Here is a 17221-nt window from a genome sequence, read left to right on the forward strand (position 1 = left end):
ACAATCCGAACTCACATTTATGACCAAAACTCAAATCACACTCAGCTCGAAGAAACCTTAGACTTTTTTGAAGAAAAGAGAAACGAGGCTCAGCTGAGGAACGCGGCCTACCAGCAACGAGCTACCAGGTATTTCAACAAAAGGGTTCGAGATCGAAAGTTTGGTGTGGGAGATCTGGTGTTGAGACGCGTATTTTTGGTAACACGAGATCCAGCAGCTGGTGTGCTCGGGCCAAATTGGGAAGGACCATACCAGATAGAGTCAGTCATCTGGCCCGGTGTTTACAAGCTAGCGAGATTGGATGGGAGCCTGGTACCGCGAGCATGGAATGGTGAACACCTAAGACCTTACTACCAATAGTATAGGAAGAGTGTTGCCTGTAACCATGATTTTTTATCTGTACTAATTTGTCTACTTTTGAATTCCATCAAATAAAGATCTATTTTGTTCAATATGTTATATCTCTTTTTATTTTTGCAATCTCTCTTAATTTAATAACCTATGGTCACACTCATAGGATATTAAGGGGGCATCATTGGTATATATACCATCAGCTTGAAAAATAAAATAACATTCACGAAATACATACAAGTGTTTGGATGTAACCAGATGCGCGAGCTTAGATAGTTTGGACGTAACCGAATTATCAAAAACATACAAGTATTTGGATGTAACCAGATGTGCGAGCTTAGATAGTTTGGACGTAACCAAATTATCAAAAGATAAAAATGTTTGGATATAACCAAATATACGAACTAGGTTAAAGATATAAGTGTATGGACTACAAACCAAACATGACCTTAATAGGTTTGGAGCAAACCAGCTAAAACTAATCGACGATAAGTTGGAACCTAAACCTACTTCGAGATAAGTCGAGATCGAGGCTGGATTATCTTATGGGAAAATAGTTTCGAACTCATAACCTCGGAGAAATAACCAAGGACGAGAAAAAGTAACTAAGCAATAAGATATAACTAAACCACTTGCATTACACACCATACAAGTACTTTCGGGTTCATGGTTAAAGTAATATCCGACCTTGATAAATAACGAGATCGGAAGCGGATAATTCGAGCAAATGATGCATGAACACGTCAAGTCTTGAGCCTAAATCCAAACTATGTTTGTATGAATAAATAAACATATTCGATTCTTTAATATAAAATGTGCAAAATATTTTGAACCAAGAAATGTAAAGCATATGCATTAAAATAAAAAGAAATTGTACCAACCCTACGGGCATAAATTAAAGTAATTACAAAAATAAGGGGACGCAGCCCCAAGATAAGATTTCCCCCGAGATCAGATTCAAGAAGGAGCACCCTCCTTGGCCTTCTCAGCGTCAGCAGCATTGGACCCCTCAGAACGAATAGCATGACTATCCTTCTGAGCACCCTCGGAGGCGGCCTCCCGAGCAGCCTCTTCTGCCTCAAACCGAGCATTCCACTTATCTAGAAGCTTCGCCTCATGAGGACCTAGGAAGCTGGTATCGAGGTCTTCGTTATTGGCCCACATTCTGTACATGGCAAAATCAACCGCCTGGTCCTTCTTCTCTTTATACTCAGCAAGGAGGCGAGCCTTTTCACCCTCAATTATATCAAAAGTAGCGGCCTGGTCTTCTTCGAGCTTTTTGTTAGACTCTTGGAGCCGAGTGTTCTCCTTCTCAAGCTCTGCGAGCCCGACATTCTCTTTCTCGAGCTCCGCGAGCCTAGCATTCAGCTTCTCAAGCTCGGATGCCTTGGCCTTAAGCTCCTCGGCTCCTGCCTCAAGCTTTGCATTTGCTGTCTTCAGGTCATCACTTGCTTTGAGTTGAAGATCCTTCGCCTCCTGAGCATTAGACTTGCTCGAATGGATCTCGTTGTTCAACTTATAGTTGAGCTGGGCAGTAACAGCAAGAGTCTGACAAAAGAAAAAATCTTCATTAACACCAGGACTGTATAAATATAACTAAGAAGTAGAGGAAAAGTTACCGCGGCGGCAAGCTCAATACTCTTCTCATAGAGGGCAGTGCAGTCTCGGGCATTGTTCAAAAATTGCCATTAAGGAGCGTCGAAACTGCTAAAGCTCTGGCCAATTCGGGACATAACATCTGAGCCCAGCATAGACCCATGGGATCCAGCCGCATTGTCAATTACATAATCCTCGACGTGAGTAGAAACTGACAGCTTGTGAGCTCGAGAAGCAGAAGGCTTTCTGGGAGGTGGACCAAGTGTCAGCTGGACCACTACAGGAAGTTGGGGCTCGGCCATAATGGAGGCACCGACCTGTGAAGTTGGCGCCACGATGGAGGCACTGAGCTGCGAAGTCGGCGCCACGATGGAGCTCCTAACAGGCAGAGCCAGGGGAGGAGGTGTTTTTTCAGTCCTCTTGGGGACTTTGGCAGGCCGGTCAACCTTTCGTGACCCCCCCCCCCCTGGGACGCTTGCTCCTCTTGGCACCGCCACTCTCGAGGATGTTGTCAAGGTCGGAATCCATCTTGCCTACACAATCACGCCACAATGTGAATCATAACAAAAAGAAAAAGTATATAAAGTGATTCAGCATCGCGTAGATATACAAAATAATGATAGAATAAACCTAACTAGAACTCTCCTCCGAGCTCGAACTCGGAGACCATGAAATTCCCCCATCTTCAGAAGAGGCGGGGGGAGTACCTTCCCTATAGGTGGACGTCAACCTCGAAAGGTCCCTATAGTCATTGATCCCATATTGGACGGCTATCCCATCCCACACCTCGTTCAGACTGTACATAATGTCATACTTCCCGAGCCAACTATCAAACCTATGAACCCGGTCATCTACCCAAGTCCATATATAGAAGTGGTCCCTATCATCCGGGCATAAAACTAACCTATCGGGTTTGTGATTTAATAAGGTGGGGGACCAAATTTTCGAGCTAAGGATGACTGTACCTTGATCATCTGAGCCTGAGCTCGAAGATTCGTCGTTGGCCTCGTTCCCCGACTGCGGGCTCCGCCGGCGAACCGGAGGCGGGGGCCTCACCTCTCTCCTCTGAGGGAGGATGCCAGTTGGCAGTGGCACAAGCTCCCAGAGGTGGTACTTTTTATTGGACCAATCCGAGGTGGACTGGCCATCTCCCAAAAGCCCACAAGCTCGGAGCTTACTCTCATGCAAAAGATATGAGAGAGACCTCCTGCCATAAGGGAGTTGGAGCAGAGTCTCTCTACGCTCCTTCATCGCATCGTCCGAAGTAGGACGATGAAAGTTGGCTGGAAAATAAGACACATTTCAACTAAGTGTGAACCTACAAACAAAAGTCCGAGCACAGAAATAAAGAAGGTTGGGATACTTACGGATCCATCTGAATGAGTAATATCGAGACGGGGATAGGCCATCTGTCCAGAAGAAGGCCTTCTTGACGCCAGGTGGATGATTAGGAAGGTCCTCAAACATCTTTTTCTCTTTGGGGTAGCTCGAGAGATAGTAGAAGCCGTCTCCTCCCCGAGCTCGGGAGGGATTGCTTTTCAGACAGAAGAGATATAAAATCTCCTGTGGTGAAGGTCCTTTCCACTTCAGCTTGTGGTATAACGACCTCAGGGCAGACAGAACCCGGTAAGAATTGGTGTTGAGCTGGAATGGAGCCAGCCCAACAAAGTCCATGAAGTCCTTGAAGAATGACTTCAAAGGCAGTAACGCTCCTGCCTTCATATGCTCTTGGCTCCAAGCCGCGTACCTCAGTTTGTTATCTGGATTTCCATCTCCTGGGGCACGACAGCTTCGCTCGCTGGGGGTAGGGGCTCGACACCTTAGGGTGCTTGACAGCTTGAGACCGTGGAAGGCCAGAATATCAGTTATCTGACCTAGTGAAGTAACCGAGCTCCAGTAGTGCTCGGCCTCAAAGAAATCCCTCCTCGGTTGTGAGGTAGAAGGCTCCCCCATCACTGAAAATTGGAGCTCTCCTGGACTGTATGCAATGGTCACTTTTAACTTAAGGTCGAGGGGGATCGGCCTGGGTCCTGAATCAGATTCCGGATAAAGGGCCTCTCGAAGGGTTCTCCTTTTCCTTTCTATGACCTCAACGATTTGGTGGGGATAATGAGCTCGGGTCTCCTCCTGTTCGCGCGCGAGGTCGTATTCGCGAATCAAACGCTGATTTCGAGCAAACAACGACTCTGGGCTCGGGGTTTTTGGCGAGTAAGGGATTGCCAGCAACGACCCCCACCGTCTTTCCAGATTCTGTGACATCTAGCGAGAAAGAAAAAATGGTGAGGGCCATGCATGCAAGGGTTCAAGAATTGCGAGCTTGACAAGACAAGCTCGAAGAATGCTTGGATATGAAACGAGCTCGATACTAAAACCCCGATTAAAGAGTCGGAACGTGTATTCTTCGAGAAAAAGGAGGAGAGTGGATAAAATTTTTAAAAATCCCGAAATATCAGGGAAAAAGGGTGACGGTTATTCAGAAATGGTAATCTTGGGTATCGTGCGTTCTTTAAAACCAAGATTGTGTACCTGATATCTTGGCATGCAAGATATGTCTTTCAAATTTTGAAAACCCAGGAAAAAAGAGACTTGGTTCTACATCAAAACTGGGTTTGGGACCAGTGACTTAAACCTAGCATGGAGACTTAAACGTGAAAGCCTATCGGTCAAAAGTCTCCTAGCGTGACAAACTAAGAAAATAAACTAGTGCATTCACAGAAATAAAAGAACAACACAGACAGAAACTGGCATAAAGAAAAACAAAAAGATCATCGGATACTTACACACTGACGGCGATTGCAGAGAAATCGTTGATTGAAGGAGAGGCTGCAGGTATAACCTTACGGTCTTGAGCAAACTAGTGCTCCTTTGTTTCTTCGGCTGGGAAAACATACACAAGCCAAAAGCTCTCTGAAATGGCTTCTGGTTTCGTCCCTTTTCTTTTGTCTCTAATGCGTATAAAATAAGAGGAAGACGGTGACTGGGGTCTTATATATAGATGGTAAAGAAAGGTTAATCTGAGCCATTGGCCAGAATCCTCATAAAATCCAATGGTCAGGGATTGATGACATGATGGTACCAAAAAGGTGGCAGGCAAATGATCGTGGGTGGATTTCCAAGGTACTCGAGTACCTTGAATGAGCAATACCCAACTGACACGTGTCCATTTTCAAGTATGTGACGGTGCGGTTCCTGAAGAAAGTAGTTCAAAAGTTTCCTTCTCATAGGATTCGAACAAATACTTTTGAGGGGGCAAAATGTTACACCCAGATTTCGAGCCATAAGAATTGTAATCTCGAAAGCTAGATTCGTAATGAATGGACTCGTAATGTCTGGAACATGTCCGAAGCTTAGGCATCGAGCCTGCGAAGAGATGACTTCGAAGATGGTAGCCTCGAGATCCTCACAAGCTCGAAAGACAGACACCGAAGTATGTCTGTTCTCAGGAGGGCCTCGGATCAGGGGCTCCGAGCCTGACACAAGTATAAGCTCGAAGTCATGTGATCTCGGGAAGATGCTATAGCTCGAAAGTCGATAAGATACCTGGGTGAATAGGGCCTTGGCGATATAAGATAATAACTTTGAATATCTTAGTGAATCATCAATGAGAGACGCAGTCTACATTGATGGCTATAAATCCCCTATAATCAAGGGATATTAATTGTTCAGTTATACGCCCCCTGATCTTCAGGGGACGTTTCCTTGTATATAGGATTACAGGCTTTGAATGCCATTAAATTTATTTGCATACACAGAATAACTTCCCGAAATATGTGGGATAGTATTCTGAAATCTTCTCTATAAATAGAGAGGTCATGCACCATTGTAAAGGACGGAATTTTTGTGATCTTGAGAGAAAACTCTGGAAAATTCATCCTTGAAGAATTTTCAGAGATCAACTTATGTTTAATAACAAAGACTCGTGGACTAGGCAGATTTAACTGCTGAACCACGTAAAAAATCTCATTTGTGTTATCATATTTATTGGCCATTACTGATTATTGTTTTCGTGCTCTTATTTCACTGTTGACGAAAAATGGCGTCAACAAAAACATATCAATTGATGATCATATACAAACTGATCTTAATCTTGGAGTTACTATGAACTCCTATATATGTCACTTGATCCTTTTATTCATGCATCACGGTTTGTCAAAATGATCAGGCTAAGAACTATTGTTTTAGGGACTCAAGTATGTATATGGCTGGGGACATAACTTAACAGATATGGAATCTATACCTTCTTATAGATTGAATGATGGTTCCCTATTGGGTTGGCTTTTGGAACTGAAAAGGTTATTGACGTCAAATTCATAATCAGATTATGAACTAACCTTCACTAGTAAAGCCAATGGTACATTAGGAATCAAGATATAATTAAAATGGTAAAATGGTAATTTTATTCCCATTTAATTATGAATCATCAATAGAGGATTAATTTGTATGTAATGATTATATCAATAGACACTTTATGATACAATAAAGTACTCAGTAAATATATGTATTTAATTCTCAAAAGTTCAGTCTCATATTTATAGTGGAATAATCATGAGATTAATAAATATGATTATTGAATCAAAGAGTTTTGGTTAATAATCTTTTATTTATTGGAGCTTGGAATTATTAGTCCATAGGTCCTCGGGGCGGCTCAATCAACACTAATTAAGGTAAGAGTTAATACAAAGGTTAAACTGTGAATGGACTATTTGAGATAATATTTATTTCTCGGGATAAATGTGCAATTATGTGATAATTGAAGTTGCACAATTTATTATTGCATTTGTGCAATTTCGAAATTGTGTAGAAATAAAAGAAATTGATTTGAATCAATTATTTTATTTAAGTGTGAATAAATAAATATGGATAGTCAAAATTGGTTTTGATTATTATATTTATTTAATTAATAATAAGATGATAATGGAAATTCAAATTTTGAATTTTGAAATTTGAAATTTAAGTTGTAATCTTTTTCCTTTAAAGATATACTTTATTTGAATATCTAATTATTAATTAAAATAAAAACACATGAAAAATCAAAATCTCATTTTTTTAAGGATAGGCCACACGCATAGGGCTTGGACTGCTCTATGTGTGTGAAACATCTGATGTTATCAGATATTGGTTTTTCATTTTTATTTTTAATTAATTAAATAAATATTTTAAAAAGGTGTTTTAAAATGGAATGTTAGATTTTTGCCTATTATCATTATTATAAAAGATGATTGATTTTTATTTATTATTATTATGGTAATAATGTCTATATATTCTATTTGATAGAAAATAGAAACAACAAGTCTTTACAAGTTTTATACAGAGAAGAAAAACTTTCATCTTTTTCACAAAACAAAAAAAACATTTTCTCTCTAGCTTATAATCAAAAGTCACATGTGTTGAGAATACTTTTGATTCACAAAATTGATCCTTGTTCTCTATGTGCCCACCCACATCTTGAGGTGTAGAAAACGTCTTGGAAGATCTAGGAGTGAGTACTCCAACAAGGATAGAAAGATTGAAACATATACGAAAAGATTCAAGGATTCTTGATAGACTACAAGAGGTAAATCATTTTCGTATTATTTTTCATATTCATATTATATATTGATTAACATATTGCATATTAAAATATCCTCTTATAAAGATTGTTTATATGAAAAATTTTGTTGTATACCATTACCGCAATTTTTGCTGCGCACTAGGAACCGTTCCTAACACTGGCATCCCTTGTCCTCATGCACTGGCTTGCATTTGGGCATCTGTTTTGGATTTCTTGGACTACATTGAGGACTAGTACAAAAAGGATGCTTACATTGCTGCATATGTTGGGATAACTGAACCCATGCCCAGCCCTGACAAATGGCCTCAAACTGGCCTAAACTTGATACTTCCACCTCCAGAGCATGCCTTACCAGGCAGACCAAAAAAAAAAAAGAAACAGAAGTGCAGATGAACCACCACCTGAAGCCACAAAAACTCGAAGGACAGGTCAACTACAACATTGCAGTAATTGCAAGCAGACAGGGCACTCTAAAGTGACTTGTTCAAATCCTACTGCTGTTCAGGTTAATTTCTTTTTTATCACTAACTTTTAATTGTTGTGATAATGTTCTAAGTGGCCTAACATGATCAATATCACCACTGCAGCGAAATGCTCCAAAGAAAAGGGGCAAACCAAAAAAGTTGAATCTATAGCCTGAGATTGTCAAAAGTAATCAAAGGAGAACTAGACAGAAAGCAAGGGAACAAACCTCTACATTTCAGCAACAAGAATGAATGCAAAGCATATGATGACTGTTTTTTGTTAGCCAAGACTATTTTTTGGTTAGCCATGGAGATCACCTTTTGTAAATGACTTACTGTTGTAATATCTCCCTTAGACAATGGTTATTGGCTTTTAGTATTATATCCACTCTTTATGCATAGCTTTAATATGTTAATTTCTTGTTTTGGAACCAAACTCTGCTTAATTATGCATAGTTGTAATATGTTGGCTATGTTTGTTTTGGAACCAAACTCTGCTTAATTTTGCAGCAAGTGAATATCAGTTTATTTTCAAATGTTGTTTAGCCACTCAATTAATTAGTATCTTTCTATTGGTATCTGGTTTCCATTTTCATTTATTTATTTACCGTGAAATATATTAGTAAAGTATGTATAATGGCAACATAATGTATAGAAATTGCAAACTGGTTTTCTTTTATTCAAATAATCCATATGGACAAAATATAAGGCATCAGGGTGTGTACCAACGAATACAATACAAATTTTCATTTACATATCAACCAACAAGCAACCATACAAACAAACACAAATATCAGTACACTTATTCTTATGCTCGGATTAAGCCAATCATGGCCATCCCTATTTGCAACAACTTGCTCTCCCAGATACCATTTTCCACATACCATTGGCCCTTGCATTCTAACTTCATGTTCAATAGTCTGTATAGGACCTGAGAAATTGGCAATCTCATATTCCAGCTCCCTAATTTTTCTAAGCAGCCCTGGTATGACATTTTTGGATCTATGACACATTTCAGGGTCAACCCATTTGAAAATTTTGTATCCACCTTCTGACCGAAAATTCATAAACACATATAAACCAAACAATTTACATTATAGTTCTAACGTTATAATCATCCTAAAAAAACCCAGGTAAACCATATATTACTCTCATCTTGTAGCAAGATATGAACCTTCTGCCCGGATTATCATCGGTCCAGGAAGTCCTCTCAACCCGCGGTAACCCACAGAAACAACTGATGCTAGATTGAGCATTGGATGTTTGAAATCCCATTTTCGTCCCTGGCCTCCTGCAAGAACTCTCATAATTGTAACTTTGCTTCCTTCAATGTCCTAGTTCGAAAAATGTCTGGGTATTATGAGATTCTTCGATTTTTTATTTTAGGTTTAACTGCAATCCTTAGGTTTTAGGTTTATATTCAGTCAAAAATAATTTAATTTTTATTTGTTTTATATTTAACTAAAATAGTTTTAAAAATAATTATTTGTTTTAAAATGTAAATGAAAAAAAGAAAAATGACCGCTTAACGGAGCTGGTGGTGACGGCTGCAAGAAAAAGGTAACATTTGGTGGTTTTACCGTCAAAAATAAAGATTGGTATATAAGTGTATAAACCCACAAACATTAGGTATTTATGCCGCAAATATCCCTAAAAACATCTAATTTCTTAATTTCGATAGTCATAATATGTAATGGTCACATTTGATAAGATTAGATTAAAATAATATATAAAAAGAAGTGTGGAAAAATAAATGAGATAATTATTTACCAACAATACATTATGAGAACAAATTGGATATGAAGCTATAATTTTTTTCTTCTGCCATTGAATATATGAAAACAAGGGTTTGGAGAAAATAAAATTATCCTAAACTTAGGATTAAGTTATCCCATGCTAGGTGGATTAAGTAGGTTGTTTGATTAAATTTTTTTTTAATCATCTCTAATTTTATAACAAAATCACATGATAAATATTTAATCCTATCCAATCCAATCCTATCTTTTAAATATGATCAATATATATTTAAGACCCTTTCAATGTTTGACTAGAACAAACTATTACGCTTGTATAGATTCCCTTGACTTACCACTTCAGCAGAAGATCGGGGAGCATAAAATGCTAGTTACTTCAATATACATTTGAGGGTACTGTTCATCTATGTATATAAGTATATAAATTGTGAAGTAAGATGCAACTTCTAGTAACTTTACAAGATCACTATACATAGTAATACCTGATTTTGGAAGATGCCAAAGCTATCATTTACAATAATTAATCACACCAAAACTTTAAAGTTGCTAAATAGCAATAGCTACTCTCTGTTTTCAAGTTCGAGTGCAATCTCATTACGGCGTTGAAAGGGGAGTGTAAATGGCGGATTATACTGCAAATGAAATTTAAAATGTCTTTGAATAAACAAAAAAATGAATGGAGAACTTTCTGTGCAATATTTCATTCATAATTCTTACCTGAGAAACTTCTACTGAAGCGCCCTCCTTCACTTGAAATCGTTTGTCATTCTTTAAAGCTTTTCTTAATTTGGATTCACGTTGTTTAACTTCTTCATCAGTAACGAAACCTGATTTGACATGAAGAACATAAACTGCCATGTTATAATTCCATGTGTCACATTCGATACTCCTCAGAGGACTATGCACAAGTGCCTAATCACTACATATAACATAATAAATCAAGAAAATACTGTTGAATTTATCAGGAAGCAGAACAACAGATCCCAAACATCACACCAAAACTTCCATGAAGTAAGAGAGTTCACAGATCAAGCAAACCTGAAAAAGCAACAACTGCAACAATTTTTTTTGGAACCTCCTTGATCTTCACAGATGGGTTGTTGGGCAAGGGCACGTCTGCACCATACTTTGAAGGCAAGACAAAAGACATCTGCCACTTATCTTGATCTTCCACCTATAAAAAAATTTAGGTAAATAAGATCATGATAAAAGGGAGATAACAAAATATGAATTTGAACAATAAAATAGGAAAAAAAAACCACTTCCAGTGTTAAAAGTAACAGTTCTTTTCAATTCTCAAAAAGAAATATAATCGAGACTCACCTCTAGAACAAACGAAGCAGTGTGACTCGACTACAATTTACATGGCCAAGCATATGCAGGTTAAAGTTTTTTACATTCTCATTCATTAATGAAAAAAAAAATGGAAATGTTTAATTGTTAAAGTTTACCAAAGCATATCATTATTACATAAGATTTTTTTGTCCTCCTAGATCATCTCAGAGACTCGTAATGAATATCATGACAGATACAACAAAGTGCATTTGTGAGTATCTTCAATCACCTATAAAAAGTTTTACTAATATCAGTAACTAGTCAAGCAACCAACCAATGCAGAAAGCTTACCCTCTTTGTTATAACAGGAGTTGTCATTTCCATTTTCTCCCCGTTAGGTTGAGCTTTACGTGTAATAACTGGTGTGGTCATCTCCATCTGCTCCCTTTTTGTATTCTAAAGCACAGCAATACCAACAAGGAGACTATTAAAAACCCAAATGTAGGAATAAAACATCTTATGCCACTCGAGATTGCCTCAAGTGATGAGGTCGGGTGTGTGTGAGAGAGTAAGGGATTTCGGTTTAAACCTCAGCTGAAACTAAATAAGGGATAATATTTTAAAACATTCGAAACATGTCGAACTTAATTTATAATTCAAAAAAGAAAGCAAAAATAGTAAATTTACCTTACCAAACAGGTATTCGGCTAAGACATTGAAGGATTGAGAAGCTCCATTGAAATCAAAACCAGTTTTTCCAGGCATCGTCGTCTCCGCTATAAAATAAGGCTGTTTTCATGATAAAAAAACAACAATTTTATATTTATTTAGAAATAGAAAAAAAAAACAAAAAAAAAAGACATCACAAAAGGTATTTAAACTAAATTCATTACCTCAATTTCCCTTATCTCATACTGGTCTATTCTACTCAAAACCCTAAAATTCAATGTCTCAATATCCGGAACTGCACCAAAAACACAAAGTAACCAAACACGAAAAACCGAGAACTCAACTCTATAAATCGTCTCACAACCCAAATTTTGCAGAAATACCTGTCATCAGAGCTTCCTCAAGAGTGCGCGACTCGAACCTTTTCGGGAATACGTATTTTGCTGTTTCGGTAGCCAACTCCGCCAAAACTGCCCCCAAAAATAGAAAATCAAAGCAAATTAGATTGAGAATGGTTCAATAAGATTAAGCACAGTAGTGGTGTAGCTATTGAACATTTACGTCGCTGAGAAGTGGAGGAGGTTTGAGAAGCGAGAGCCAAGACGAGAGACACTCGAGCTTCGAAAGCAGACATGGACCTTCTTCTTGGCGGGACTTGCGTGGCTCTATTGGCAGCCATGGAGATTGTTGTCATCGATCTGTTAAGGAAGGTTAGAGATGAGGAAATGGTTGGGAATACGGATGAGATTCCATGGGCGGCCATGGAAGTTTTGCAGAGAGTTGAGACTTTTTTTTCTTCTTCTTCTTTTGGATTTGGTTTTGAAAATCCGTTGGTTATGATATATACATTTTTTTTCTTTTTTAATTTTTACCGGGAACTAACTGTTGTTGCTATGTCATCCGCTTATTATTATTTTTTAATTTATAACTAACAAATGATTTGTCGTTTTTCTTTGCCGAGCCATAAATGCAGCAAACGACAAGCCGTTCGCATGAGAAGTACAGTTTGCAAGGGAAACGACATAATGTTAACATACTTAAAATGTAGCTAACACAAAGCTTTCCTTTTCCACATGTATGTCAGAAAACAAAAATAATAATCTTTCATTTAAATAGGCTCAAAATTATTGTTAGGTGTTAAATATATGAGGGGTTCTTTTTTAAAATTTGTTTGATAAAAAATGACTATTATTAACTTTTTTTTTAAAATTATCCTACAATCTCTTAAAGTTTTTAAAAAGATGGTGTTAAGTTTTTTAAAACATGTTTTATAAATTTTTTTATTATATAAATACATTATCTGTATACACCAAACAAATACCTAACAAATATTAAAAATCTACTCAATATTTACTACACATATACTTTTTCCCTCTCTATACATATATATAAAGCAAATTAAAAAAAGAATTAGGTTAGGTATATAGCACGCGTGCAACAAACTATTTAAATGTATCATACATTATTTGGAATTTCTTTTGAATTTGTGGAATATCCCTTGTAACTACATTATACATCATTATGTAAAAAAATAGAGTTACAACTTATTAATGTATCAAAAAAAACTAAAAATTATAGATAGTCAGTAAAATTAATCAATACCGAATAATTTATATATATATTTATATATATTGTATGTGTTTTCACCGAGAGACACACGGCACGCTTTAAGGGGAATTAAGATTCCTCGTAAGCTGATTAAGTCTCTCGGAGCCTACTCTGGCTCCACATGAGGTAAGTCCATCCTTCGCCATAGCTCACCGCCACCAGAGGAGTACATCCTCCAAGAAGTGTCACTTCCCGAGAACCATGTCCCAAGATGGTGCTCTGAGTCTCACTACAAGACTGTCTCCTCCCTACAGCTCGTCTAGGTCTGCGAGGACCTTCCTCCGGCCCAGGAGAAAGGTGGCCAGGTGTCAAGCACAATGACCTTAGATCGCCGATAGCTTTCTGACATCGACTATCACATGAATTGTGATGTCGATTATGTACAAGCGGCAAAATGGATATCCCACAACGCCGCCTGACACGAGAAAACGTGTAGCTACCACCCTAACAGTGTCAGAGGCATTTTCCCCAACAAAGTAGTGGGCTGACATTCCCTTCTATGGGCCTATTAAGATACGTTAGAGCCCACCAACTCATTTACCACAAGAATGTACATTTATCATGTAATAAATCTCCATTAAGGAAGAATAATAATAATCAACTCCAATTAAAAAGCTTAATTTCCCCAACAGCCTATTAATAGGATTAGGGCACACATTGTAAATGATCTCAATTTTTACTTTCAGAGTGAGCCTATACTGTAATGCCCCAAATTCCCTAATATGGCTTAGTGCCTGGATTAGGGGGCCGGGAGGCAATAATTGAATTAATTGAGTGTTTATGTGTTATGAGCATGTTATTATATGAATTATGTGAGTTATATTATAATATGACTATATTGGCATGTTTAGGTGTATTAAACATGCATGTGGGCCCATTTCTTATTAGAATGGCATTTTCGTAATTTTGGCTCTTTGATGACATATTTGAATATATGTATGATATATGATTGTGACCACATTATTATGTGGATATATTTGAGTTATCCGGCACGAGGCGATCCTAGGGGACAAGTTAGCAGTTTAGTCATAACGAGGTCAAATACATGGTTCGGGGTGAGCCTAGGGGTATTTTAGTAATTTAGCATATTATCGAGATCTATCAGGTGATGGGGAAATTATTTAATGATAATTTGAGGATATTGGAGATAATGGTAATTTATGAGACATTAATTATGATTAACGGGGAAAAGTGGCAAATTGTAACGCCCTAAACTCCAGGGACCGTTACGGTGTGCCTTGTAAACAGTGTTAAACTCGCTAATCGAGTCATTTGGCCAAAATCGTGTACTAAGTATGATTAGCAGTTTAGGGATTAAAAATTTTGGTTAAGATGTAACGTTTCACTAGAACGTTTATTATATACATTGGGATCCCAAAAATATAATTTAAAGGTTTATTACAAGAAATTTACAACCAACCGGTCTAAGCGGCAAAACAGGGTTTAACCCTAGCTCCTTTCCTTCAAACCTCGGCCGTGGCAGTCGAGCAGCTGCATATGTACACATCGCCACCTCAGTTCTCCAACTCAAGGATGGTCCAGCTTTCTTTTGCCTTTACCTGCACCACATAGCACCTGTGAGCCGAAGCCCAGCAAGAAAACTCAATATGATCATGAACAGTAATAACATGTCATCAAATCATAAGGCACACGCCTAGCAGATATAGCCCTAGTCAAGTAGGCAAACAAATCCATGTAATGATGGGTATCCAGGATTAGAAATCCTGCCCTCCTAAGTGGATGACTATCAAGTCAATCTCAATCAGATAAATGATTTAACACTGGTGGTTTCGGTAACCATACCGGGCTGATAGCCCTGAATAAAAGAGTGACAGTGGTACAAGTCACTAAGGTGGGTTCCGTTCCCTTTATAAATAAGTGATCCTTTCACTAGCTTAAACAGGATAGGTGCATGATGATTAGTCACCAACATAACCTTCCTCATGACCCTAGAGTCATAACTATGGAACACTGTTCCCTAGCCATGTGACAAGCAGTCACCTAGGCCTTAGGCTCTGGCTCTGAGTAACTAGTCCTAGACTAGCCAAGCGGTTATAATTTTCATCGACCTTCGGGTCGGTCCAGCATTAATACCCCATATGAGTCATTCAACGCTGATATCGATTAGATCTAATCTTCATTCGGCCCTACGTTCTTGACTCTTATGCCGTTTCTGACTCTCAGGTCAGTGATACACGGCCAGTGCCGATCCTGAACAGTTGGTGCCACACACACAAGCAAGCAATGCTACCAGACATATATCATATGTCAAATATCCAAATATAAGGCATTCCGCATGCTTACTTAACCACTACCAGCATAATTAGGACCATGCATAAACACAGAGGCTCAAGCTCTGAACAATCTCATATTCAATACTCATAGCATGCCCTAATCACATGTTTCTCGTGCAGCACAAGCATCACATTTAATCACTTGACATGCCTCAATCATAACCATGCATATCACATTTAATCATCCAACATGCATGTCATATATACACAGGGTGCAGTTTTCTTACCTCTGATTCGAACGAGAATTAATATAAGAACGACCCTTGAGAACGATCAACCTTTAAGCCTTTAGCGGTTACCTAGTCATAACCAAATATGGGACACCATCAGTAAAATGAACACCAAAGGTTCCCAAACCAAGATCTAGCCTCCGGGACATCGATCCCCACTAATACGGGTAGTAGGAACAATCCCGAGGCCTAAAACCAAGTTCCCGGGCTCAAACCTGTCCAAGGGTTGTAGCCCTAACCCCTTGGGTCGCGACCCCCAGCCACTCTAGGAGGAAGGGCCGCGGCGCCCTACACCTAGGGCCGCGGCGCCCTACACCTAGGGTCACGGCGCCCAGCAAGGCAAAAACCTCCCCAGCAGCTTCTTCAAGCTAGGGTCACGGCACCCAAGAACAGGGTCGCGGCCCCCAACCCAGAACCAGCCATAAACCTGATTTTCTTCATCCCAAACCTTCCAAAAACATACCTAAACACTTCCAAATCATCAAATCAAACTTCCCAAGCTTCCCAATGATCCAAAACCTTCAAATCCCGAGGCTCAAACGAACCAAAAACCCAACGATTCACAAAATCCAATTCTAAGCTTAAAAACTTTAAAAACTTAAAACTTGAATTACATGCAATTTAGTTGTTTCCAACTAAATCCTTCGACTAATAAGCTTCCAATCTTTCCTAGGATCGCTATGCCTCAATCCTCGCTTGATTCCGACTCCTAGAACTCGAGATTTCTTCGAAAATGCTTTAAACGGTAAAATGAACTATCGGGAAGAGAGAGAGAGATTTTCTAACGTACGGTTCTATCTGACAAGCTACTTCAAGCTTAAGTAACCTCAAATAAAACCTAGTGCTCGGGGTCCCAAAAACACCCCCGGGGACATTATAGTCAAAACTCCTGAAATTTCCTCCTGATCTCAATAACTCCCAATTTATCATCAAATAACATCCTCATAACTCAATATCCCAATAAAAGGATCCCGTTATGACAAAACCGCTAATCAATAATATAAGACCGTCTCATGCCGAATAGCTCGAATATATCTCGATAATAATGGGATCTCATTCACAAATCACCATATGCACCCAAATATACAAATATACAAATATGCCCTCAACAGGCCAAATTACCAAAATACCCTAATAATCAAATGTGGACCCACATGCATGCATATAACATCATATTATAATATAATTTACATAAACATGCATATTACCATTTAATAACATAATAAATCAATTATGGCCCTCCCGACCTCCTAATCAGGGTCTTAATCCTTATTAGGAAATTTGGGGCATTACACAAATGGTGGTAACTAACCAAAGTGCCCTTGAGAGAATTGGAGAGGAAAATTTGGGTTAAGGGTATTTAGGTCTTTTGGATAGACCTTAGCTTGACTCATCTGGTTTGGAAGGCTGTGGAAAGTAAAGGAACACT

General features: G+C 38.6%; 1 protein-coding gene across 1 annotated transcript; it reads right to left on the reverse strand.

The window, feature by feature from the left end:
- Window positions 1-10004: 10004 nt before the first annotated feature.
- Window positions 10005-12488, reverse strand: LOC133823936 (heme-binding-like protein At3g10130, chloroplastic). Its single transcript, XM_062256788.1, has 8 exons — window positions 12222-12488; window positions 12044-12130; window positions 11885-11955; window positions 11679-11780; window positions 11343-11447; window positions 10755-10890; window positions 10434-10543; window positions 10005-10348 (listed from the first exon to the last, which is right to left on the reverse strand). The coding sequence occupies exons 1-8, from the start codon at window positions 12421-12423 to the stop codon at window positions 10277-10279; spliced, it is 885 nt and encodes a 294-aa protein (XP_062112772.1). The 5' UTR covers window positions 12424-12488; the 3' UTR covers window positions 10005-10276.
- Window positions 12489-17221: the final 4733 nt, after the last annotated feature.

The sequence above is a fragment of the Humulus lupulus genome, chromosome 3 (genome assembly GCF_963169125.1).
Source record: "Humulus lupulus chromosome 3, drHumLupu1.1, whole genome shotgun sequence".
Lineage (NCBI taxonomy): Eukaryota > Viridiplantae > Streptophyta > Magnoliopsida > Rosales > Cannabaceae > Humulus > Humulus lupulus.